Source organism: Saccostrea echinata, unplaced genomic scaffold (genome assembly GCF_033153115.1).
Source record: "Saccostrea echinata isolate AGI-Se365-2 ecotype Australia unplaced genomic scaffold, CSIRO_AGI_Sech_v1 ptg000054l, whole genome shotgun sequence".
Classification (NCBI taxonomy): Eukaryota; Metazoa; Mollusca; class Bivalvia; order Ostreida; family Ostreidae; genus Saccostrea; species Saccostrea echinata.
Window position 1 is genome coordinate 23,353,684 of NW_026889803.1, and position 26,425 is coordinate 23,380,108.

The window sequence follows — 26,425 nt, forward strand, 5'->3', positions numbered from 1 at the left end:
ACATTGACCTACTTTTTGAACTTTGCAGACATTCAATTTCAAAGCATTTCAGAGGCATAATTTGGACAGTTTAAGGCCTATGATCATTAAACTTTGTCAGTTGATGCATCTTGGGTCCTCAAAAAACGTCAACTGAAAAGTAATTCACCGCAACCTACTTTTGAAATTTTATGGCTATTTTTGATATTTTCTTGTACTTTTGGGCTAAGAATCATCAAACTTTGTCAGTTGATGTATCTTGGGTCCTCAGAGTAGGTCGACTGAAAAGTAGATCACCGTGACCTACTTTTCAATTTATATGACTATAATTAAATATTTTAGGTACTAATTAGCTTAGAATCATCAAACTTTGTCAGTTGATGCATCTTGGGTCTTCGGAGTAAGTCTACCTAAAAGTAGGTCACTGTGACCTATTTTTGAAAATTTATGGCTTTAATTAAACATTTCGGGTACTAATTGGCTTAGAATCATCAAACTTTGTCAGTTGATGCATCTTGGGTCCTCAAAGTAAGTTGACTGAAATGTAGGTCACCGGGATCTACTTTTGAAATTTAATTGCTTTATTTAAATATTTTTTGGTACTAATTGGCTTAGAATCACCAAACTTTATCAGTTGATGCATCTTGGGTCCGCAGAGTTAGTTGACTGAAAAGGAGGCCATTGTGACCTATTTTTGAAATTTTATGACTATATTTAAATACTGTATACAGGGAAATTTTCGCACCTGTTTTAATTTGGTCCCTTTCGCCCTACTCTCATTTGGGCGAATTTAAAACGGGGTGAATTCAAAGAATACAGTATAATTTCTTAAACAAAACTATGAATGGGCGAATTTAAAACGGGGCAAAATTGTTTGCATGTGTGAAAGGGCAAAAATAATACGGAGTGAAAATAACACTGTATACAGTATATCAGGTACTAATTGGCTTAGAATCATCAAACTTTGTCAGTTGGTGCATCTTGGGTCCTCAAAGTATGTTATCTGAAAAGTAGGTCACTGTGACCTACTTTTGAAATTTTATGGTTATAATTAAATATTTTAGGTATTTATTGGCTTAGAATCATCAAACTTAGTTAGTTGATGCATCTTGGGTCCTCAGAGAATGACAAGTGATAAGTATGTCATTATGACCTACATTCAGGTATTAATTGGCTTAGAATCATCTTGGGTTCTCATTTCTTGTTTCATCTAAAATGTAGGTCATGATGACCTACATTTGGAATTTCAAGGCTTTATCTAAATATACAGGATACTTAGAGGCTTCAAATAGAAGTGATAGGTTTTGCAGTTAATCAGAAGAGCAATTCAAGGCCCTTGGGCCTCTTTTGTGGTTATATTTAAATATTTTAGGTACTAATTGGCTAAGAATCATCACACTTTATCAGTTGTTGGATCTTGGGCCTTCAAAGTTTGATCGTCAGTCCTTTTCAGTTATGCTTCCCAATGCTTCAGAGTTTATTAACCAAAAAGTAGATCACAGTAATGATTTATTTTGCTTTTTAAACTACCACCCCCTTCTTTTGAATTGGTAAAGATTTATAGCAACATATTTTAATTTGGGAAAAATCATTTTTATTAATAAGAGTGAAATAAAATTGAATAAAATAATCAAACAAGCATGTTTTTGTTTGAGGTCTACTTCAGATCTGATTTAAAATCATAAAATAATTTTTGGGAACATATTTACTTATATTAGTCACACCTAGTATAATTAATATTTGTTTTCTTAGAATTACTTATTGTCTAATTTAATAAAAATAATAATTTGCCAGCATTTTGACACCTTATCTAGTAAACTGCTTGTATACAGAACATCTTTACTGTTTGTGTTTTTCTGATTTAAGTGAAATCCCATAGTTATGTCCTTTTCCTGTTAATAGCCGGACCTTGTATTCAAAAATGGCGGTCAAACTTAAATGTCAACAAGACTTGTACCTTGAAACTATGTACTAATTTTGTATATACGTAGGAATTTATATGAAAAACCTTAACTAATAACAGCAAAGCTTTTATTAATTATATTTATATGGAAACATCCTTAAGAAATGTATAGATTCAAATTTGTTCAAATCCTGGCCTCAGGAGTAGAAAGGGGCCACAGTGGATTATAAGATTTTACAAAGGAATACCATATAAGCAGAATTTTTAGCAAGGAATCAACTTTGGCATTATTAGCAAGGGTTCTGAGATTGCTAAAATTGAATATTGCTTACAGTTCACTCCTTAGGAGTTTGTTAAAGTATTTCTCTCAATATAAAATTGTTAAAATCACTTCTCATTAAAAATATAGTTAATGCATGCTCTTTTTTATACGCCCGTCTTTAGACGGGACATATTATATTATGGCATTCATGTCCGTCCGTCTGTTAGCTTTTCTCGTGTCCGGCTCATAACTTTGATACTATTAGGCCTAGGATAAAAAATATCAAACTTTGTCAGCTGATACTTCTTGGGTAGAAGGTGTGTCACGCACTAAAAGTAGGTCGCTCTGACCTTTAATTAAGATGCTATGGCCAAATATGGAAAAATCCTGTCCGGCTCATATCTAGAAAACTCTTGTACTAGAGATTGTTCTATCTGACGTATCCGTATAAGTATCCGTATCCGTATACGTATCGAGCTCAGAGAGGCATCTCGATCCCGATGTCTAAACTATTTCCTATAATTTCCATCGTAATTTGTTTGGTTTTAAAGCAGCCCCATTTATTTAAGAATAGCATATGGTATTTTTTCTAATAAAAAAATGTATTAAGCTGCTGTAAAAGTTGGTTATTTCGCTGGAAAATTAAAAAAAAAATGGATAATGAAATTCAATAAATTTGTATTTGTTTTCATTATATTGTTTAAAACTTTATTTGCAATTTTGTTTAAAAACATTTATCGGGATCCCCCTCTCTCCCTCTTAACATCAGGACATTTTATTGATTGATTCTGTAATTTACATTAGATGACATAAAAGTTAACCCACTCACTCACACACTGAATGCAAAAGACGTTGATATCCACACAATCAATAAAACCGTTTAGCAATTTTCTAAAGAGAATCTGCTTCCAGACCCTTAGCAGCATATGGTTAAAAATACCAGCCTCCCCCCCCCCCCCCCCCCCCCCCCCCCCCCCCCCCCCCCCGAACATGCACACACAAACTTCCATATCGTCTGTTGACTTTCTTCATTCTTTTTTTTTTCAATGAACTATTTGACAAATACCTGTATGTCTCCCCTTCCCTTCCCCAGTTGAAATTGCTACTTTCGGGTCTATTCTTGATTTTGTTTTATATTTTGTCCTTTCAACAGTAATAACTTGAAAAGACTTCATGGCGACAAAAATAGGTAATGAAATGAAAATTCAATTGTTAAATTTGATTTTTCTTTTTAGTTCTCTTGTTGTCGTACATGTGTATTATAATTCATGGTTTGATATAGAACTAAAATAGGGTATTCATTATCTTAACCCTCTTTTTATAAGAAAGAAAAGAACATTAGACTAAATAATGCCAAAACAATAGATTTATCTATTTCTTCTATGCTACCTTGTCCATCCTGCTGATTTTTATTCATTTATATTTTTATTTATTTATTTATTTATGCATTTGGGCCCAGATTGGGACAAGTGTGAGTCAATTCAACACGCAGTTCATAGAATTGAATAGAAGAGGCTGCTTCAACGTAGCAGAGAAATAAAAAAAAAACACACAGAATAAAGGATAAAATTTATACAAAACATTAAATTGAAAAAAATATCATTTTTTCAGAGTATTGATCCCGCTTGTACACAAAGAATTACAGTCATCCTAATTTCAATAAATCATTTAAGTAAACTTTGGTCAACATGTATATAAAGTAATGTATAAGACATAAAAAAATTTCTCCGTTTATCTCCTTTTATCGACAATTGTTAATTCATCCCCGACAAAAACTGCGTGTAACTGCATCACTTTCGGAAATCGTAGTCCTTTCTCAAGCTCTCTGGAATTTCGGATACGGCTATCACCTAACAATTTAGGTAATTTAGAGTCTTCAAACCACCCCAGAATTGCCAGTTTTCCTAAGCTTTTCTGGAGAACTATGTCCATCAAATATAATCAAATGATATACAGAATGTTGATAATGATAAAAAAGAAAATGAGGATGGAAATTTTCAGTGACCCCCCCCCCCCCACCCCACACACACACATAGCACATAGAGTATGCAGTATGGTCACCTTTTTATTGTCAAAGTTTTGATAAGGTGACTTGTCATATTTTAGTTTCTCCCTGCCTCGGCCCAGCTTCCCCCTTCTCCACTTTGTTAATCAATTTTAAGTGTCTGCTTGATGTAGACAAACTTATTCTCATCTAGAATGTTTGATCTCTGACACCCCGTACAGTTAAACTTTGTTAACTCAAACCCTTGGATATATCGAAGTTTTAATTGGTCCAATCAAGTTGCATAAGATAACGAGCGTTGACTGTATGCATTATGGGGATGATGTCTTGTACTGGTAAAGGTTACTTCTAGAATGAAACAATAATATATCCTGATATTGTGAGAGAGAGAGAGAGAGAGAGAGAGAAATCCCTTTTTGAACCTTTTTTTTATTTTTAAACAATTTAATAAAAATATACGTATTTTTTTTTTTACTAATTTTATTTTTTTAAAATCCTTCCATAAAATGATAGGTGTGAACAGCAACTTGATACGTTTCATTAGAAATATTACTATATATCTTATTTTCCAATGAATGAGGTTAAAATCAAACAAGAAACGATGGAAATGTTACCCAACGGTTAAATCATCGGGATCGAGATGCCTCTCATACTTCGATACGTATACGGATACGGATATGTATACGGATACGTTAGATAGAACAATCTCTACTTAGAATCATCAAACTTGGCCAATTTATGCATCTTAGGTAGAAGGTGTGTCGCGACCTATTTCAAGGTCACTCTGACCTTAAATTTAAGTGAAATTTAAAAAAAAACTGTCGTTTTGCTATTAGATTACACAATCCCAAAAAATGCAAGAGTGTTGCAGTATCCTTATTAAAAAAAATGTTAAATCAAGAAAATACTTATTTTTTTCATTATATACTTTACAGCAAACTATAACAAATATAATGTTACAAGAGAAATTCAACCTCTCCCATGGGTGTAATTATCAAGCACTGGTCAAGGAGAATTTGATAACAGAAAATTACATGTCAAATTAGAGAGAAATTAATGAGTTTAGTGTGAGGAGCTAACTGGTAGAGCATCTCTGATCAAGCAGGTGTTATCTATATCTCTTGGGAACTGGGCAAAAAGAATCAGCCATGTTGGATTAAATAGTTGGCTAGCCTAACTTTTAAAATGAATTTGGTGAAAAGTAATTAAAACTTATTTGATATTGTATAATAAATTAATTTGATATTGTATAATAAACTAATTTGATATTGTATAGTATAATTAAAACTAATTAAACTCGGGGGGGGGGGGGGGGGGGGTTGATATTGTAATGAATTGCAGCTTAAAACCAGTCTGATATTAAATCTAAAAAAAGTATAAAGTATTTAAAAAAAAAAAAAAATAAATTTTGGTAGATAGTCCCTACAAATCTATGAGTAATGCAGGAATCTTATTAAAAATGCTGCATCAAGTTTTTTTTTCTTTCTATAAATCTTTGTAACAAATAAAAAAAATCTTTGTTTTCAAATTTAATTTCAGTATGACATAAATATGCATTTTTATTGCACTACAAAGCAGATAGTATGTATAGATCCATTCATCCGTTGGGAGTATCAAGTGGACATGCATCCAGTTAAAGATTAATTAATTAATGAGTTCAGTGTAGGAAGGCAAGCTGTCTCAATCATTTCTTTTAGAGGATCTCTGATCAAGCAGCTCTTATCTGTATCCTTTGGGAATTAGACAGAAAAACTGCTTGTCAGTTTATAGCATTGTCATTTGATGGCCAGCCTTTTATTTTTAATATCAATTTGATATAGATTAAGTTGTTAAGTCTAAAGTGATATTGTTAAATATGATATTTTTATTTAATTTTTTGAAAATATCAACTAATATCAACTAATTCAGAGCATCATGTCTCACAAATCTGAAAGCTGGGGGGGGGGGGGGGGGGGTTGCAGATGGGCATTTGTCAAGCTCTAACACAACCAGTTGAGGATCTATAATGTAATATTTGTTATAATTAATGCCTACCCCACAGGAGATGTATAAACAAATATTATAAGGAATGGAAAAATCCTTGAAATCCTTGTATCAAGGTTGACATGATTTTCTTGCACTCTAAACTGTTTATGACAATTGAACAATATTTGATGGGTCTATCATGCTGTGGCGGGGCACTTAATTTTAATTTGAAAATTGGCATAATTTTGAGTGACTATTAATAAAAAAAAAATAATGAATCATTATTATACAATTTGATAATACTTAAAAATTTTTAGTTAAAAATCTTTATGTGGTATTTGTGATATAAATGTTGGTCATAATCTTCAAGGGATTAATTCCCCCCTCCCCATTTGAAGTTATTATCGATCAACAAGTAGCAACATCTGTAAAGCTGAAGAATAACGGTAGCTGGCCAAGCCACAGTGTAACATGGAAAGCATTAACAAATTAAAACCATGGAGGGGGTGCAGTCTGATATGGGATCTGCATTGCCTGTAGTGAACATGGAATATTGAAAGTTTTTGTTGTTGAAAATACTTCTGAATATACATTTACATTGTTTGAATTTAATTTAGATGCTAATATTAAGAAGAGTAAGAAACAGAACTGGAAAAAAGCTGACAAGAAGAAAGAGGACATAATTCCAGCAATAAATCTAGACAGGTATTTAATGTTTGTACAAATAAAAAACAATTACATTTACATTACACATTATTATGCCTCTGCAAGGAAAGTTTTAAGGGGGTAATTATGTATAGGAATCACCTTGTCTGTCTATCTGTTTATCCCTCTTTTCAGTAACTGTTTATATATAAACTTTCTTATAGAGAATCATTTTAAGTTCATATCTCAAACAAATATTACTTATGGGCTGAAGGTGTGTCATGACCTTGGCCATAGGTTGTTTCAGCTAGTTCAAGGTCACCTATAGAAAATTTTTAATTCCTGTTCTTGTAATGGAGAATATTATTTGCACATACTTAGATGTATCAAAATGATTTTTGGCTCACCTCGACGAAGTTGAGATGAGCATATGCTATACCATCGGCGTTAGCGTTGGCATCCCGGTTAAAGTTTAAGGAGCAAGTCCATTCCCAAGTAACTAGAAGCCCTACCTGGACCAAACTTGCATGGATGATGCATGTAGGGATGGCCACTACTACACTTACTTCTGAATCTGACCTAGATTTTCCAGATGAGTGACCAGGTTAAAGTTTTTAGCTCACCTGAGCCGAAGGCTCAAGTGAGCTTTTCTGATCACTTTTTGTCCGGCCTCCATCTGTCTGTCTGTTCGTCTGTCTGTCTGTCTGTAAACTTTTAACATTTTCGACTTCTTCTCAAGAACCACAGGGCCGATTTCAACCAAACTTGCCACAAAGTATCCTTGGGTGAAGGGGATTCAAGTTAGTTCAAACAAAGGGCCACACCCTCTTACAAGGGAAGATAATAAAGAATTAGTGAAAAATTAATAACATCTTTTAAAAATCTTCTTCTCAAGAACCACAGGGCCAGGAAAGATGAAACTCATGTGGAAGCATCCTTAGGTAGTGTAGATTCAAGTTTGTTCAAATCATGACCCCTGAGGGTAAGGAGGCCACAATGGAGGATCAAAGTTTAACATAGAAATATGTAGGAAAAATCTTTAAATATCTTCTTCTCAAGAACAGCAAAGCCATGATGAGTCATATTTATATGGAAGCATCCTCAGGTAGTGTAGATTCAATTTTGTTCAAATCATGACCCCGGGAGTAGGGTGGGGCCACAATGGAGGATCATAGTTTTACATAGAAATATATAGGAAAAATTTTAAAAATCTTCTTCTCAGGAACAGCAAAGCCCTGATTGATCATATTTATGTGGAAGCATCCTCAGGTAGTGTAAATTCTATTTTATTCAAATCATGACCCCTGGGGGTAGGGCAGGGCAACAATGGAGGATCAAAGTCTTAAATAGAAATATAAAGGAAAATATCTTTTTCTAAAGAACTGCAAAGCCATGATTAGTCATTTTGATATTGGAAGTATCCTCAGGTAGTGTAGATTCAAGTTTTTTAAATTATGACCCCTGGGGATAGGGTTGGGCCACAATGGGGGATCGAATATTTTACATAAAAGGAACATATATAGGAAAATATCTTCTTCGCAAGAACTGAAAATCATGTTTAGTCATTTTGATATGGAAGCATCTTCAGGTAGTGTAAATTTAATTTTGTTCAAATGATGACCCTTGGGGTAGGATGGGGCCACAATGAGGGATCAAAGTTTTACAAAGGAATACACAGCAACATCCAGTTTGTGACATAATTTTTATGGAATATATGGGTAATTTTTTTTTAAAATGTTCTCAAGTACAACAAAGCCATTTGTTATATTGACTTGGAAGCATCATCAGGTAGTTTAAAATTCAATCCCCCCCCCCCCCCCCCCCCCCCCCCGGTAATCTTTTCAATCCTGAACTGATTTGTGCTTTTGCCTAGCCAATGTGCTCAGGTGAGCGATGTTGCCCATGGGTCTCTTGTTGGAGGAGGTCCATTCCCAAGTAACTATAAGCCCAACCTGGAGCAAACTTTTACGGATGATGCGTCTAGGGATGTACACTAACCAACCTGCTTCGGATGCTGGATCTGACTTAGATTTTCACATGAGTGAATTTTAGCCATATTGTAACCAAATTAGCATGGATGATGTATTTAGGGATGGACACTTTCAGACTTGCTTTGGATTCTGAATCTGAGCTACATTTTCCAGATGAGTGACCAGGGTAATTTTTGGAGTAGCTATATAATGTTATGGCCTGTTATGATTAAACTTGCATAGATGGTGCATCTAAGGATGAAAACTTCCAGACTTGCTTTGGAAGTTGGAAATGTCCAAAATTTTCTTGATAAGTAAACAGGTTAAAAGTTTTTTGAGCAGGTCTATTTCCAAGTAACTATTAGTATTACTTAAACCAAACTTGCATGGATATTGATCTTGGGATGTACACTAAATAGAAAAAAAATATGATGTGAAATTTATAGGGGTGCAATGATACAGCAACCTCATGATACGATACGTATCACGGCATTCAGTTCACGATACGAAACGTATGACGATTCATGAGAACGTAAAGAAGTCTTTCAAGTTTGTCATATGTTTTAAAACTCGAGAGGTTATATCAAATATTTATATTTTTTGATAATTAAAATATCAATTTGTTAACTTTATTAATAGGTACATAGATCTTTGAGTTGTAACAATATTCTAAACCATTGAAGTTCAGATATAACTTATTTATAGAAGGGAACCTTTCCATATAATCTTCCTTTTAAATTGGAATGAAAAAGGAAAACATTCATACTTTTATTCCTTTTATATACGTAGAAAAATCAGTTGTCATATTTCTTGTGTTATCGTGTTTTAGTCCACAAGTTGGAAATACACGCATGTTGAGATAACGTGTATTACCATAGAATACTTTTAGATCTAAAATTTAGATCACTTGTCTTAACATCTATAACTTTTAATCACATTAGAAATGAGATAAAGTCCTTCACCCTGTTAAATCTGAGGTCTGTAAGATGCTGGAGATGAGTTTAATTGCCATTACTGTGTTATCGTCGACTTCCGACCTCACGTTTTGCATGAAAGCCATTTTGAAATTGTAAACGAGGAAACAAAATGGATGATTCAGATAATTCTGGACCGATTGAACTGAACCGTGATATCAGTTTAGTGTATCGTGAATTGAACTGTGGAAAAATATACTGTGATATAGCTTCAAATGGTTAATCGTTGCACTCTTAGAAATTTGCCTTATAGATAACATTTGTCAAGGTGAGCTTTGTAATCTTTGATTACCTGTGTTTATGACTTGAGGGTTGGTATGTATTGATCTTGATTCAAGGTCATTCCAGGAAGTTCGAGGTGACTCCCAGAAATGGATTACTATTTGTGACCAGTCTATATCTCTTTCTAGCACTCCTGGGGCTCATTTCTCAAAAAGTCGTAGATTTGGGCCTAAGTTAATCCGACTAAGTACATGTAAGATGTGCCAAAATTTAGACGGGCCTAAATCCCTTTTCAGAAAACGGCGTAAGACCTCTTCCCTAAGTACTAAGCATGCTCAGATTGAATTTTATTTGGTTTAGAGACTACAATTACATGTGGCGTATCAAATTAATATCAAACTTAAACCTAAATACAGAAGTAAAGCACAGAAAGCATGAGCAGGCATGTATGTTTTCTCTCTTCACCATCTTTCAAACAGATATGTTATGCAAACCCACCTGTATTTTCAAGGTCAAAGCATTAAAATTAAATATTAACTATTTTTATCTACTCAAATAATTACAAAAAAATTTATATGGATACAAATTACATTAGAAAAACATAAATGTGTACACGATTGTGTTATTAGTCCCCTACCGGTGAAACCAGAGGGGACTATAGGTTTCCTCTGAGTCTGTCCGTCTGTCTGTCTGTCCGTCTGTCTGTCCCTCTGTCTGTCTGTCCCACTTGGTTTTCAGCACTTTTTTCCTAAACGCTTGCAGATATTGAGCTGATTTTTGGTATGTGAGTGTATCTTGATGAGTTACAGATCAAGTTTGCATTTCGTTCCGCTTTATTGATTTTTGACGGAATTACAGCCTTTTCAATTTTTACGGGTTTTCCGTAATTTTCTTCTAAACGCTTGTAGATATTGAGCTGATTTTTGGTATGTGGCTTTACCTTGATTAGTTATAGATCAAGTTTGCATTTCGTCCCACTTCATTAATTTTTGGCGGAATTATGGCATTTTCAATTCTTAACGGGAACCAGATTACACTTGCCGGTAGGGGACTAGTATTGCTAATGCAATACTCTTAGAATGCTTGTTTCGATATACAATCGTACATTAAAACTTAAACGATGTACATAGTAAAAGTATTTGCGAAAAATTTGAATGAATTAAGCATGGGGAATTTTAAGGAATTTTCCTTTAATTATAAGCTTTATTGTGTTTTCACTTGTGTTAAATACATTAAAACAAATACACATGAGGTAATGGCAAAGGGCTGGAACAGGCTCAAAGCAACAGCTTTGAATGTGGAGGGACAACTTCCCAAAATGATCTGACAAGCCAAAAACAAATCTAAACTACCAAAAAGTAGGTGGCAACTTCCCAAATTAATGTGACAAAAAAAAAACTTCAATAACTGAACAAGTCAATAACCTAATTATTATAACAGTCCAAGACTGAAGTCATGGAATTTGCCAGTGTTCGACCTTACAGCGCCAAAAAGTGGGGGGGGAGGGGGGGGGGCAACATCTGAAGGAAAATTTACAATTGCAAAATACTATACTCAAACAAGTGGAGGGCTGGGGCCCCTGGCCCCACCGTGTTTCTTTGTTTGTTTGTACCGATAAAGGGTACCATTCCCAATGCCAAAAAACGTTAATTTTTCCCAATTGTGAGACTAAAAATTCCCAATTCAACTGCCAAGCAACAGACTACGATGACATCGTATTCCTTTTTATATGAAACATTGTACAAGTTGACTAATTATTTCACTTCCGCTTAAATCGAAAGTAGAGATTAGTCGTAATATGGTGGGACCTGTGGTGTAGACAGCATAGCGTCATACATTTTGACAAACTGAAAGCATGAAAATGCAAAAACAAGGGACATTGATATGAAAAACAATAAGCATTCTGAGAGTATTGCAATAGCAATACTAGTCCCCTACCGGCAAGTATAATCTGGTTCCTGTTAAAAATTGAAAATGCCATAATTCCGCCAAAAATCAATGAAGCGGAATGAAATTCAAACTTGATTTATAACTCATCAAGGTAAAGTCACATACCAAAAATCAGCTCAAAATCTGCAAGCGTTTAGAAAAAAAATGCAGAAAACCCTGAAAAATTGAAAAGGTCGTAATTCCGTTAAAAATCAATGAAGTGGAACGAAATGCAAACTTGATCTGTAACTCATCAAGATACACTCACATACCAAAAATCAGCTCAATATCTACAAGCGTTTAGAAAAAAAGTGCGGAAAACCAAGTGGGACAGACTGACAGAGGGACAGACAGCTAGACAGATGGATGGACAGACAGACAGACAGACAGACAGATGGACGGTTTCACCGGTAGGGGACTAATAAATACTCGTTGTTTATTCTTTAAAACACGGATTAATAGGTAATGAGGTCGGAATAAATGCAAAATACGTGTTATTTGTTTAAATGACAGAAAATTCTCCTTTGTTCTACTTCGATGCTATATTTTCCCAATTGAACCGGTACCGGACCCTTTCCCACTGGGTATAAAAAAATCACTGGTTTGTAAAAGCTTAATTAGTTTTAAAACTAGAGCTGAGCTCGTTGCAATGCAACGAATAGGTCTTCCGTCGGAGCTCCGGACAGAACATAGCGACCTTGAGTCAAGGTCATGCAACATTTTAAGGTTATAAACAATCCTGTAAGGGGCATCAACTTCCAATGTTTCAACAGTAGAAAGACAGTAAAAGAATGTAAAATTCCCCTGTCAGTGCATGAACTTGAACTTGTCCAAATAATCGTGCGTCAAGCCAGGACACATTCTGCAGCTGGTTAAGAGCAAACACCATCTGTATGTCATCGACAAAAAAAATTCACAGTCACGTATTCTTTCAGACTATTCATCCAAAACATCATATTCTAAGTGACCTCGAATTTAAGTCAAGGCCATTACACACTTTGGATGATATATTTATCATCTTTTCAGTGAAATGCAAATGCATGCAATTTTTTCTATTACAAAATTAAAGACCTTTTTGTTTGTTTGTGTGTATGTTGTTTAACGTCCCTCTCGAGAATTTTTCAATCATGTGGAGATGCCACCATATTTGCCGATGGAGATCTGCAAATTTTGACCTATACTCGGCACTCATGGCCATTGAACAGTGAAGGATCTTCTTCGTGCCAGCACCTACTGCCAGACGGGACTTCAGTTTATACGGTCTCATCTGAAGGATCGGTCTCTGTGTCCCATAGTGGGATTCGAACCTGCGACATAAGGATCAACTCCTTAATCCACGACTCTAGAGGAGACACTCTTACCACTGCGCCACGTGGGCGACTAGACCTTTTTGAATTTTACACTTATTATATCAGTGACCTTGAACTTGCCTAAATGACCTATTTTAAGGTCAAAAACAACCTTTGAACTAATTATGAGCTTCCAGTGATACTCAATGACCAAGATATTCCTGAAAAAGAATATTGCACTTTTCTGTCAGTGACCTTGAACTTACCAGAAAGACCTTGGATCAAGGTCAAAACACATCCTTGGATCATAAGCAATCTCTGTATCAAGTAATAGCTTCCAGTGATTTTATATTACAAAGTTATAGCATGGAAAAAAAATTAATATTTATCTGCCAGTGACCTTGAACTTGTGGGAAAAACCTCTATTCAAGGTCAGGACAAATCCATCTGAGAAAAAGTTTCCTGTGTTCCTCCCACCCCTTATAAATTTATAATCCAGGCACGAGTTTTGCCACTTCTTCTGCCAATCTAGTACTATGTTATCTCAAACTGGTGGATCATAAGCAATCTTTGTTCCTAGTATGAGCTTCCAAAATTATAGCACATACAGTAATCTTATACTTTTCTGTCAGTGACCTTGAACTTACAGGAATGACCTTGAATGAAGGTCGTGGCAAACCCTTTTTGTCATAAGCAATTCCTGTATCCATTGAGCTTCAGGTGACTCTCTATTACAGATAAATGAGTCAGACAAAACTTTGCTATTTTTTTTAAGTGACCTTGAACTTGCCGGAATGATGTTGGATCAAAACCATAACACACCCTCGGATCATTAGTAATCTTTGTACCAAGTATGACCTTCCAGTTTCTTCATAACAAAGTTATATCCTGGGCAAACTATCACGTACAGATGGACAGCTAGGCAGACGGACAGTGTGATTCCAAGACTCAAAACACCCCCACCCCAAACCAACATACTTCGTTTGGGGGGATATATAAATTCCTATGTTAAATTATGAACACTCTTTCCGGCCCAAACCTTCTCCCTGGAATCAAGATTTGAAAAATAAAATGAATGTATGCTATGTTGGAAATTTTCTCATTCTAGTCCAGGGGTTCTTGAGAATACTATTTTCAAATGACCCCATGCGCGGATCTATAGGGGGTTGGGGGCAGTTAAATGTATATACTAAAGCAAGTAAAAGAAACCATCCCCCCCCCTTAGAAAACGCAGACCCTTCCTCGATAACGCGGATCTGTGTTAAAATGGTATGAAAAGTCTTAGGTATGAAGCTTTAAAAGTCAACGAACCCCCCCCCCCCCCCACACACACACACACGCACACAAACACACACACGAAATAGGTTTTTCACGTTTGTGAAAAGAATTTCTTTTGTTTTTTGGCTCGTCAAGAAATTTCTGGGTTGAAATATTTTATTATTGTCTTCCCCTCCCCCCCCTCCCCCCCCCCCCCCCCCCCCCCCCCCCCCCCCCCCCGTGGAAAAAAAATTCCTTGATCCGCGTCTGGATCCCATCTAATTTTCACTACATGTATCCGTTAAAAGAGGATGTGACCCTTCATTTGAACAAAACTTTACCAAAAATATTCTATGTTAATTTTGTTGTTATGGCCCAGTGGTTCTTGATAAGATAAAAATGAGAAAATTTTACAAGTTACTTTAGAACGACAACGACGATAACGCTTATATACGCCAAGAAAGCAAACAAAGCTGAAGAATTATGAACAGAAAAGCTTACTTTGGGCCTTTGGGCTTGGGAGATGAGATACTTATTTAAGGACATACGCAACGTACCTTACCTACTGATAATTTTTCAAGATATTCTTAATTTAAGATTATAGTGCCATCAGATGTTCATAGACAAAAAATCAGCATGCATTACCAGTGGTTTTGAAAAGATATCAATAGATGAAAATTCTTGTATAATTCGAAGAAAAATATATAAAAATTACTAAACATATATTCTAGATGTTTTGTTTATCCAAACTTGTCTTAGAAGAAGTGTACAATAGCATATATAGACATTAAAAATGTAGCACACAGTTCCTTCAAGTATTTGGAACTCTTCAATTCCAGGGAAAAGACAATAAAGTTCAAACTACGTTGCGTATGTCCTTAAGAAATAAACAACAATGTTAAAAAGTTCTCTGGGAAATGAACTTGGTTGGTCACGTGATCAAATCCTGTGAAGCCCTAAGGGCTTCTCAGATTTGATCAGGTACCAACCAAGTCCATTTCCCAGAGAACTTTTTAACATTGTTGTTTATTACTTTTATTTACATTTGAGACGAATTTTCTGAAAAGAACTGCATTTATTACACGAACGGCCCGCCGTATTCATGCTATGTTGTGACGCGAAGTGACCTAGAAGCTGTTTGGTCTTGAGAGTTCGCCTCGCTCCAACATTTGAATACTTATATTGCTGTTCAGCAGTCCAGTTCAGGAAATATCTATTCATAATAAAAAAAAAAAAAAAAAAAAAAAAAAAAAAAAAAAAAAAAAACAATGATCGCTTCTGAGAATGATCTTACTATTATTGTATGAGTTCTTTATATGAAGTCAAAAGCGGTGATATCGTCTTCAGTTTACATACCTTCAAAGGAATTTCGGGTTAAAAAGGTAAGCGTGATTTTAGGCTAATTAAAAACATTCTTCACACCGAAGAAAGAACTAATGATCATTTGTTGAACGAAAAAAACATATATGTTTCAATAATTTTATCTTTTTCATCGCTTAAACGGCTTAGAAGTTCCGAAACCAGTGTCACCGGGACAGAAATATGTAGACAAGATATCATCTCGCTGTGTGATACGGTCACGCCATGACCTCTGACCCCCTAAGAAAAATATTTGCAAATGTAAATAATAAAAATTGAAATTATTTGTCATTTTTTTACGATCGACGGGCCTGCATTTCAAAGAGAGAGAGAGAGAATTTCTAGCTAGGTCTTTGAATAACAGTGACATCGGTTCAGAAAACCAGGTCCCTAGGAATGTACATGTATATTAAATAGGCAGTGCCTTTCTCTCGGAATTCATCACCTGCTTCTGTAAAGCGTACTTAACTAAACTAACTTTTGTTCTAGATGATTTAAATAATTACTTAGCCGTTTGTAAGTTTTTTTTATTTGTAAGAACCACTTTATTTTAAAAAACAAATAATCGTCCTATTATGGGCGCCCATGATATATTAGACATGATGTTTAATTAAAATATAATTCAGATATCGACATCCAAGAGAACAACACATTCTTTTTTTCAGTGGCGGATAAAGGAATCTAGAAAAGGGGGCCCGACCAGTTTTGGGTCAGGGTAGGGGCCCAAAGCCACATAAAAATTGATTTATTAAATCTTGTGTATATTTTGGATACAAAAAGGGGGCTTGCAGGCCCCCTGAACCTCCTCTAAATCTGCCAGTGTTTTTTTTTTTTTTCATTAGTCAGCCCCCGGGCTGACTAGTTACGGTGGGATAAAACAGCAAGTACGCTTGCATAATTTGGAATTCTAGGAAAAAGATGTACACGACTTGTTCTAAAGAAACTCGTGCCATTTGCTCCAACCAAAGGCTGTGATTCTTCACAAACACACTACCTCGATCTATTTATAGACTGCATTGTTCTTCGTCGTTCTCGACGAAAAATTAAAGAAGAGATTGTTCTAAGTGGGAAATATGATACTATGAAAATATTTCAGTGCTTCTTATAGAAGATGAGAAGTTTATATGCAGAGCACATTTAACACTTGATATATACCCTCAATCGCCGTTGCAAGTTCAAGGATTCGATCAATACCTTGCATAAGACAGGTACGGGTCGGAATTCACACAATAATCCACTTGCACAAAGGTCCCAAGACAGTGAAAAAAAAAGAATCTCTTTACTTTAATGATGAAAGTTATGAAAACGTCAGAATATCACTTAAGATGTGTAAATTCTTATAATTTACACGATGATAGACATGTACATGTAAGTGCCGCTTGTGCACGTGAACCACGCCCACAGGTGAGAAACTGACCACAGTAGAACTGCGATAGTTGAGAGAAACTGCGCGGATTTATAGACAGCCCCCCCCCCCCCCCCCCCAATTAGAGAGAGTGAGCGAGATGGAATCCAGTATCATTTTAGGGTATACGTACTGTATGTATAAAATATTTTGAATCTCCAGTTTATTACTTTATTTTGGAAGCAATTCTTTTCTTTCCTAATAACACTAAAATGGATGCTTAAATTTAGAAATTGAATTAAATATACATACAGTATGCACCCTCCCCCTTCCCCTATCATGCATTGCCTCGAACCTGCACGATTAAAAAACTTTTATCTAATAATAATTAACACAATCTAACCCAAGGTCTACCTTCCTTTTCGGCATCATAATCTATATTATTTATAGAATTTAACAGTAAAAATGAAAATGTATACATTCTTACACGTTCAATGATTGGGATCATAGTGGCTTTGTTCATTTCTGAGACGAACTTTATCTGATGTCCGCGCCCAAGAGAAATTAATTGGAGGTCATCATAATGATCACGATGTAGTTTAACTAAAATTTATTCTATGCTTTATTATTTATTATGTGCAGAATTATGTTACAAATAACATGAATAAGAAAACGACTGGGCGAATTGTAACTTAGACGACAATGACTTTTAATGAACACAACATGATGGATAAAACAAATCATATACCATCACAAACCAAGAAAGAAACTTTCTGTATTCCAGTGGCTGACTCTCAGCTTTTTTTTAAAAGGTATCACACCGGTAATTGACCAATCAAAATGAACTTAGTCAATTGTAGTTCCATACATAATAAAGAAATATTTTTTTATTGTGAGAAATTTTTTTAAATTCCCTTATTCTATTTTTACATTTTTGGTATCTGTGCTTAGGATATTTTATGTACTTTGTAAAATATTAAAGGTTTTTGACAGGAACTATTTCTTTCGGGGCATAGGAGGCCACTTCCTGGGGTGCACACAGGATGTTTATAAACAAATTGAATACACGTGGTTTTGAGGGTATTCCTGTTTGCGGATGGAAAAAATCAGAAAATGCCGTGTAGGTACCCTATTTTTTGGTGTCAGCTGATGTGACTGGTAACGTTTAACACTTCCTGCGAAATATTTTTTCATGAATACGAATACCTGATTTTTAATGATTTTTTATTCTATATAGAATTACATAGTGAAAACAATTACCGGTGTGATACCTAAAAAGCTAATCTTGTTATAAAGACTTGCAGAGTAAGCGAAATACTCCAGATATTTAATAAAAATCTTGAACCCGATCTAAAACGCGTTGACAAAGTCAAACCAGACGGTTTTAGTTTTTAGGGCATTTTTACAGTGATATGAGAAAAGTCTGATAATTGCTGTTTATTTTAAGAAATAAAGTTCGTCATTTTTCAACCTCGTTCGGTATAATATAATTTACTGATAATTTTTTTTCCGTTAAGGAGGAACACATGGGCGAGGGATAAAAAAGAGGTATTCTGCATGTACATGTACACAACATTGGTATTGTGTACTCGGATTAAACCGAAAATCCTTCATTACATTGTATTTGGGTATAATTTTCACATGTTCTCAGGCGAATATTCATTTATTTTTATCTGTCTAAAGACAATAATTTCAGTTGATAGAGAAATGTTTTTATTTCATCAATTTTCCCCATCCTTTTGATTTACACGTTTGCTTTGTACACAAAAGCATGTGTTCATACACCGCTGTTTCTACGCGCTATCGAAATTATCAGGGAGAACATGATATTCTCCAGCAATTTATTTTTATGAAAACACTCAATGAAAACATATTAGGTGAAAATATATATACCGATAGTATCTTAATATCTTATTAGTATATACCTGTTTAATTGCAATGTAACCAAGCGTAACGATCGCTGGCCAGGACTTGAATATAATTTATAACCGTTATTAAAACAACTCGTCAGCTGAGCGGACCTATGATTTAAACAGTAAAATAGGGAAATTCCAGAGTTCGAAGTGTATTTATTTTGGGCGCTCTTCCACATAAACAAATAAGACCGCATTTACGCGTACTTACATGCATGTACCAGTAATTCGTATCATGGGAAAATTCACTTTATTAGATGAAATAAAACAAATGCATAAGGTTAATCTTCCTAAACAACACGTTTTTAAAACAATCTCTAATATAACTGACGGTATAAAATAACAAAGAAATAACGGGATTGTGTAAACTTGTATTTAATTTGGAATGAGAACAAATCTTAACCTGTCAAATCATTTATAAAACATACTTCGTTTTCCAGACACTAATTGTCGTGCGTAATCTTCACATGCACTGACTAAGAGGTCACAAGTTTGAAATGTATGGCTTCTCATTGCGTGAGTTTTGTCAACACATGTCGGAGTAGACTATCTAAGCCAATTGATTTCCAAAGAAAACTGCATAGGAAGGTTTTTTTGTACACTTTTTAATGGGTAAAATTCATTCGACGCTCGATAGAATTTTCAAATACAAGTGAAATATTTAGGTTACTTGCGTCCGACCTAGTATTTTGTATTCAATAATATTGTAAGTTAGGAAGAAAATAATACAAACTCAAAAGTAGTTAATTTTATTTTCGATTTTCCTGACAATTAAAAATGTGACCTCTACGTACAATTATCGTGATAATTATATACATGCTGTTTAATGTTCATGAAAGAAATAGCAACTCGTTAAATAATAACATTAGAGAGATAAACTGTTTCTTTAATACGCAAACAAAGTGGTCTTTTCGACATTCAAAATGCATTGAATTTGAAGTCAATTAAGACTAGTTGATTAAAACGAGCGAGTGATAAACAGTAAGATGAAATAATATGAAAGATTCTGAATGATTTTAAAGTAATTTTTCACAAAGCGCAATTATCTCGATATCGAGAAATACAATGTTTATAAAAATAAAATTAATATGCAATTTTCTTGTAATTCAGCGAATAAAATATAAATTGAAATGTACTAGCGACTTAATCAAAGATATTATAAAATAATCTGAAAGATTCAACATATTTATCCACTCATCACTTAGTTTACAAAATGTATTTGGAAAGGCCATTCTATGGTTTGTTTTGTGTATGACCTTAGGTCGCTGGATCACACGCCGATTGATCCCCGGTGACCTCCTTTGCCACGCGCTATCGAGGGAGGGGTTACATAATTGTAAACACACAAGGTGAACGTAAAAGGCGTGTACTTAATGGCTGTGAATGGTCTATGTTTAAAGTTTTGTTTTATTTTCTAACTTTATTGTTTGTTTTTATATGATAAGAAGAAAAGGTTATCTTTTTTCCCTGTTAAGTAGACTAGTTTATCCAAATTTGAAAACAAACAAAATAAAAGGGAAAGTTGTCAGTAAATAATTTGGAAATAAAGCTCAGAACACTTCAAGAACCCGATTCTAAAGAATATTAGCATCTATTGTAGCTAGGTTTATAATTTATAGTAAGTTTATTTTAATTACACGCATGAAGAGCTCTTGTTTACTTGCTGAATGAAAACGCTTACCTGTATATGTGTTATGCTTCTAGCTCATTTAGAACACAAGACTCAAACAAAATAACGTTTTCTTGAGATCAGTAAGATGTTAACTAACAACTTTAATTACCGCAGCTTTTTCAATATATTGGGATGTAAATGTATTGTTGCGTGAACAGACAAAAACAGCGATTAAAATTCAAAATGATTTTTATGCACCAGTGTTTGGAATTAAGATTATAAAAGATCGGTAAAGTAATCTTACTGATTCGATATAATTAAAAACACAACTTTCCATTAATTAATAGCTCTTTGCACAAAATTGACATTATACGCGATCACAAATACTAGCTTTGTTTATGGCCACAGGTGGCTAGTACACTGGTGACCTCGATCAAAGGCGTGGGATTCGCGCGTTGGGTTACATAACTAAACATCGAGCTGAACATGGAGACCGTAATATGCATACAGCTAATGATCGAGAATTATTCAATGCATACAGTTTAAAATCACTTACAAAGTTTGTTGTAATAATAAACATAGAAAGATAGATTTAATATTCTCTGCTTTTGAACACTATTAATCTAATTTTAAAAAAAGAAAAGAAAGACTAGTTGTAATAAATAATTTAATAGGGAACCATAAACCACGTTTTAAACCCTATTAAAAAGAAAATTAACATTAAATACCGCAGGGTATATTATTGATAGCAAGTCTGTTTAAGTTATACACATGAAGAGGTCTGATTTCCTTGCGGAATGAAAAACATTACCTGTTTACCTGGCCAGCTTTCTAATACGTATTATGCAATACCCATGGTATACTCGAACAAAACAACATTTTCATTAGATCAAAAAGGTGTGAAAGAAGAATTTTGTTCCCAAGATCCAGATCGAAATATTTACCGTTTTTGAGTTATAAAGCAAAAACTTTTAAGGGCCCAAGATCCCTAATCATAGGGGCCAGCCCCTTTTAAATAGTATAATATGAAAGCCCTTGCAATTATGCACAACTTTTGTTCTACATGTCTTAACAAAATATTTCTAGTTTTCAAGATATAAAGGAAAATATGTCAAATTTTTTGCTGTTTTCCGCGTTCTAACTTTTTACCCCTCTCTAGCGCCATTTTTAATGCAAAAATCAAAAAACAAAAACCGATGTGCACAACTTCAATGCTTCCTCTTTTCAATTTCAAAGAGTTTTGTGCTCCAATTATAACCATTTCTGAGCCTTTGTCTGGAAATCGGAGGCATGCAAAATTCAATCAAAGGGGAATAACTCGTGAACAGAAGGTAATTTCCGAATTGTATTACGGTATTCTGACAGTGTTTTGTAAAGTCTAAAAGCTCTGAAAATTTGAACAAAATCTGTTTAGGAATGAGGAAGATATGAAGCGTCAAAGTTCGCGTCTAGGGAAAAAAAAAAAAAGAATAATCTTAATCATCACAATCAGTAGAAGGTCTTCCGTTGGAGCGGAAGACCTTAACAATTTCTTGTAAACCATATGACAGGCAAGCAATCTAGTATTTTTCTAAATTTCTGAAATATTTCCAATTGATATATTTCTAGTTGGGATCGGATTTATTTAGATCGGACAATGTTACAATTAACTTTCAACATAACCATCTTTTTCTTAAATCTAGCAATTCCATTTAATTTTTATTAACCCTTGTACTGCCAGTGATGCTATAGATAACAGCATCTGTGAGTGCCGAGCTGATAAGGAGCTCCAGCCGCTGACTGTGCCAGGCTGATTTGCTAATTTCTCTCAAATTACACATACTGCAGATTATCTTAATTATCACCTTTTTCTGATCTTTTTTCCTGATAACAATCTGTGCAACTTTTTTTCAGAAAGAAACAAAGAACAAGAATTTGAAGAAAATTTTCTGATATATTGCTTTGTTAAAAAGATATAGAGCAAAACAATTCAAATTCTGGTACAAAAAAAATTAAAATACTTATTATTTATTCATTATTAATTATTTCTGTTTCAATTTTCATTTCCATTTTCAATTATTTTCATTACTTCATTATAACTGATGATATTTCTAAATAAATTACCTTCACAAATTGAATAATTCTGTCCATAAAACACATTAAACACAGGGTGGTATAAACAAGAAAAAATGCAAACTCTTTATCCTGTGTTAGATCAACAATACATGTAATAATTTTTCAAATTCAGTTTCACTTTCAATATTTGATAGTAAACATCAAAGATTGTCTAATTTAGTCCGAGTCACTACTGTCCACATTTTGGTCCTGTAGGTGCTGGTGGGCCTGTTTATAGTCCTTTTTCGTGTGATACAGCTTGAAGCAAGGATGTACACACAGTCCAACGTCACAAATCTTGCATTCATATGAAGACCTAACAGTTTTTCTTCCATCTCCAACAGTTTTTCTCTTTCCTGTTGTGGTTGAACACACAGGACAAGTCCTAAGTGGCTTTGACTTCTGTCCTTCCTTTTGCTCAATCTTGGAGATGAAATGGCGACCAGTCAAACATTCAACATCTCTAGGATTGGCTGCTCCACGAACCACAGTGGGTTGAGGGGTGGTCTCACCAACCAGTGATTTGATGATTTCTCGTCTAAAGATCCGATGTAACACAGGTTTCTTCCGAAGTTTTAAGCAATGCTCCTTGTAAAGCAAGTACGCATTTAGGGTTGCCATCATAAGTAGGTGGAAAAACACCTTTTTCCACCACTTCAGGGTTCTTCGTTTGAAGGCCGGATACGCAATCATTTGGTCACACCTGTCAACAGCTCCCATGTATTTATCATAATCCACTATGCAGAGGGGGCGTTGAATTGGCTGTCCTGTTGTCCTATCAATTCTGCCAGGGACGTCAATGAACTCTGCGTTGTGCACTGTGGTACACATGTGTACATCTCTCTTGTCCCTCCATTTTAGCAGTTGAAGGGTCCCATTTGTCATGGCCACACTTTCACCCTTTTTGAGTTTGACAGTTTTTAGATCTGCAGGGACTCCTTTTCTGTTGACACGCATGGTTCCACAGGCACCCGTCTGACGCTGAAATAAGTCGTGGAAAAGAATTGGCGATGTGTAGTAGTTGTCCACATAGAGTTTATGGCCTTTTCCTAGATAGGGATTTATCAGTCTCATCACCAGGTCATATATTTTTCCTTTGTTTGACTGATTTTCCTGGGTACCATAGTACATTTCAAAACGAGAACAGTATCCATTTGCTGAGTCACAGAACATGAATAGTTTGACTCCAAATTTATCAGGTTTATCCGGCATATAGACACGGAATGAAAGATTGCCTCTCCAAGCAATCATCCCTTCATCAATAGCAATATTTTCCCCTGGCGAATACAGCTCTTCAAATTTCTGGCGAAAATGATCATAAGCCCTCCGGATTTTAAAAATCGGATCATGTCCATCTTGACCACGGGGCACATGATTGTCATTGTTATTTAGATGAAATAACGACATGATCATGAGGAATCTGTTTTTAGTCATAGTATTTCCAAAAAATGGTGTTCTCAACATTTCATCCTTACTCCAATAATCTTGGATGTCTTGATGTTGAACTAGGCCCATTCCTATAACAATAGCTATGAATTTCTACATGTCGTCAACATCAACATTGGACCATTTCCGGAAACTTTAGGAAAAAAGTGCGGAAAACCAAGTGGGACAGACTGACAGACAGACAGACGGACAGACAGCTAGACAGACAGACAGACGGACGGACAGACTCAGAGGAAACCTATAGTCCCATCTGGTTTCACCGGTAGGGGACTAATAAAAACATTTTTAACACTTTATTGACCATTTTCTTTTCAAATATAATATAAAGTGTTTATCTGTTCATAAATCGATCAAAAAAACATTCAAACAAAATTAATCTGAGAAAAGTACGATAGATTGTACAATAACAAGCATTCTGAGAGTATTGCATTAGCAATACTAGTCCCCTACTGGCAAGTGTAATCTGGTTCCCGTTAAAAATTGAAAATGCCATAATTCTGTTAAAAATCATTGAAGCGGAACGAAATGCAAACTTGATCTATAAGTAATCAAGGTTAAGGAAGAGATTGCAAGGGTCCATGAAAAAAATCCGCTCTATGAATTTTTCTCATTTTTACATATAATTTGCCTTACGTTAATGGTATCATAATATGAAAATGTCAACCATAGTCATCAGGGTTATAAAGAAGATATGGTTGCCATGGTAACCACCGTTTTTCAATTTTTTTGATATTTATGTAGTGAAATTTTAAGTATGTCATACAGATATCAAAATTGAAACAAATTAAATAATTTTCACCAGATATTAAATAATATGCTTTATATTCATTGAAAATAAAAATTGTATCGGAAACTATTGATAGATATAGTAATGCCACAGTTGCTTTGGGGAGTAGTCATTGTAAATTTGCAGTTATATTTTCACCCCAGGAGCAGTTTTCAAAGTCTTGACAAAAAATTGCCCAATGAATTTTCCTAAAATTGATATATTTTGTAACAATTATTATAAGTGACTTACGGTTAAAATATGAAGTGGGGTCATCACATTCTTTTTTAAGCTACATGCATTTCAATACCCCCCCCCCCCTTCCTAAAATATTAAAAGTCTTCATAAATTTTAATCTGATGGTTTGTTGTTCAACCTTTAAAGTGCATAATCTGTTAAAAGACTATAAAAAAAAATATGTACAGATTAATAAAATATTTTTTTTTCTGAAAATCTTGTGGTGGTTGCTCATTTTATACGTAGAGCAGAATGATAGCAGAATGATATAAGTATCATGTACACAAAAAACAGTATGCACATTTTTTTTTTTTCCATCATTAAAATATTCATTCCGTTATTATTTCAATATAAATATATACATTCTAAACCAATGCACAGTGGTCCAAGGGCCAAATTGTTCATGCTCTGAACACTCATCGAGGTCTCTGCACTGTGACTTGGAATCGGAAAGGGGGGGGGGGGGGTTAGTCACTTGAACACATTGAATGAGTAGATTATTTCAGAGAACTTGTATCTGCAATATATACCGTATATAAAATAAATTCTGGCTATTATCTTATTTGACAAATTTTATTGATTTGCTATGTAATATTTACATTTGCAAATATTTTTCCTACACATTCATTGCAAGTTAGAAAACAGTTCATTTTCTCATGAACTAGGTAAGCCTCCATATCTCCACTGTGACGTCATAATGCCACACTTGACGTCAAAACTATAGGCCTAGTGCAAACTGTTTGTTTCCAAAATAATGGTTGAATGACTTTTATAAATTTGCGCTTCATGATCACGCGGTTCATGAAATATGCTGAGGTGAAGCGTCTTTGTTCATGTCCTCGTGAATTTTCAAAAATTAAATTAATTTTTCAAATATATTCCCTTGAGCATGATGAGTTGAAATTTTTTTTTTTAAATGTATAGGCCTATAATGTTATGCTCAAAATAATATTCTTTCTCAGGTTATATTCATTATAATCACTGAGAAAATCACGCCGTCTGAAGCTTCTAGGAAATGATTGTCTATTCATAGATGTAAACCCTATAATTAAAAAAAACGATCTCAAATAAAATTCCAGTTTTTTGATTAAAACTAGAGGATGTAAAGATCCAAGTATGAAGTAAATTTACTTATGAAACAGATTACAGCGTTCAGAACTACGACAAAGGCTAGACGTGTCAAAACGAAAAAAAAAACACATGGATAAAAAAAAATCTGCGTCGACTCTCACCAACACTCTGCAACATCATAT

The 26,425-nt window shown here is 34.6% G+C and overlaps 1 protein-coding gene across 1 annotated transcript in view; it reads left to right on the plus strand.

The window, feature by feature from the left end:
* The window catches only part of LOC133206146 (probable ATP-dependent RNA helicase DHX37), a 725,850-nt gene that overhangs the window by 264,059 nt on the left and 435,366 nt on the right, over positions 1-26,425 (plus strand). The window contains exon 11 of the mRNA XM_061342078.1: positions 6,732-6,819. Coding sequence (XP_061198062.1) covers positions 6,732-6,819 — 88 coding nt within the window. The remainder of the gene's footprint in view (positions 1-6,731; positions 6,820-26,425) is intronic.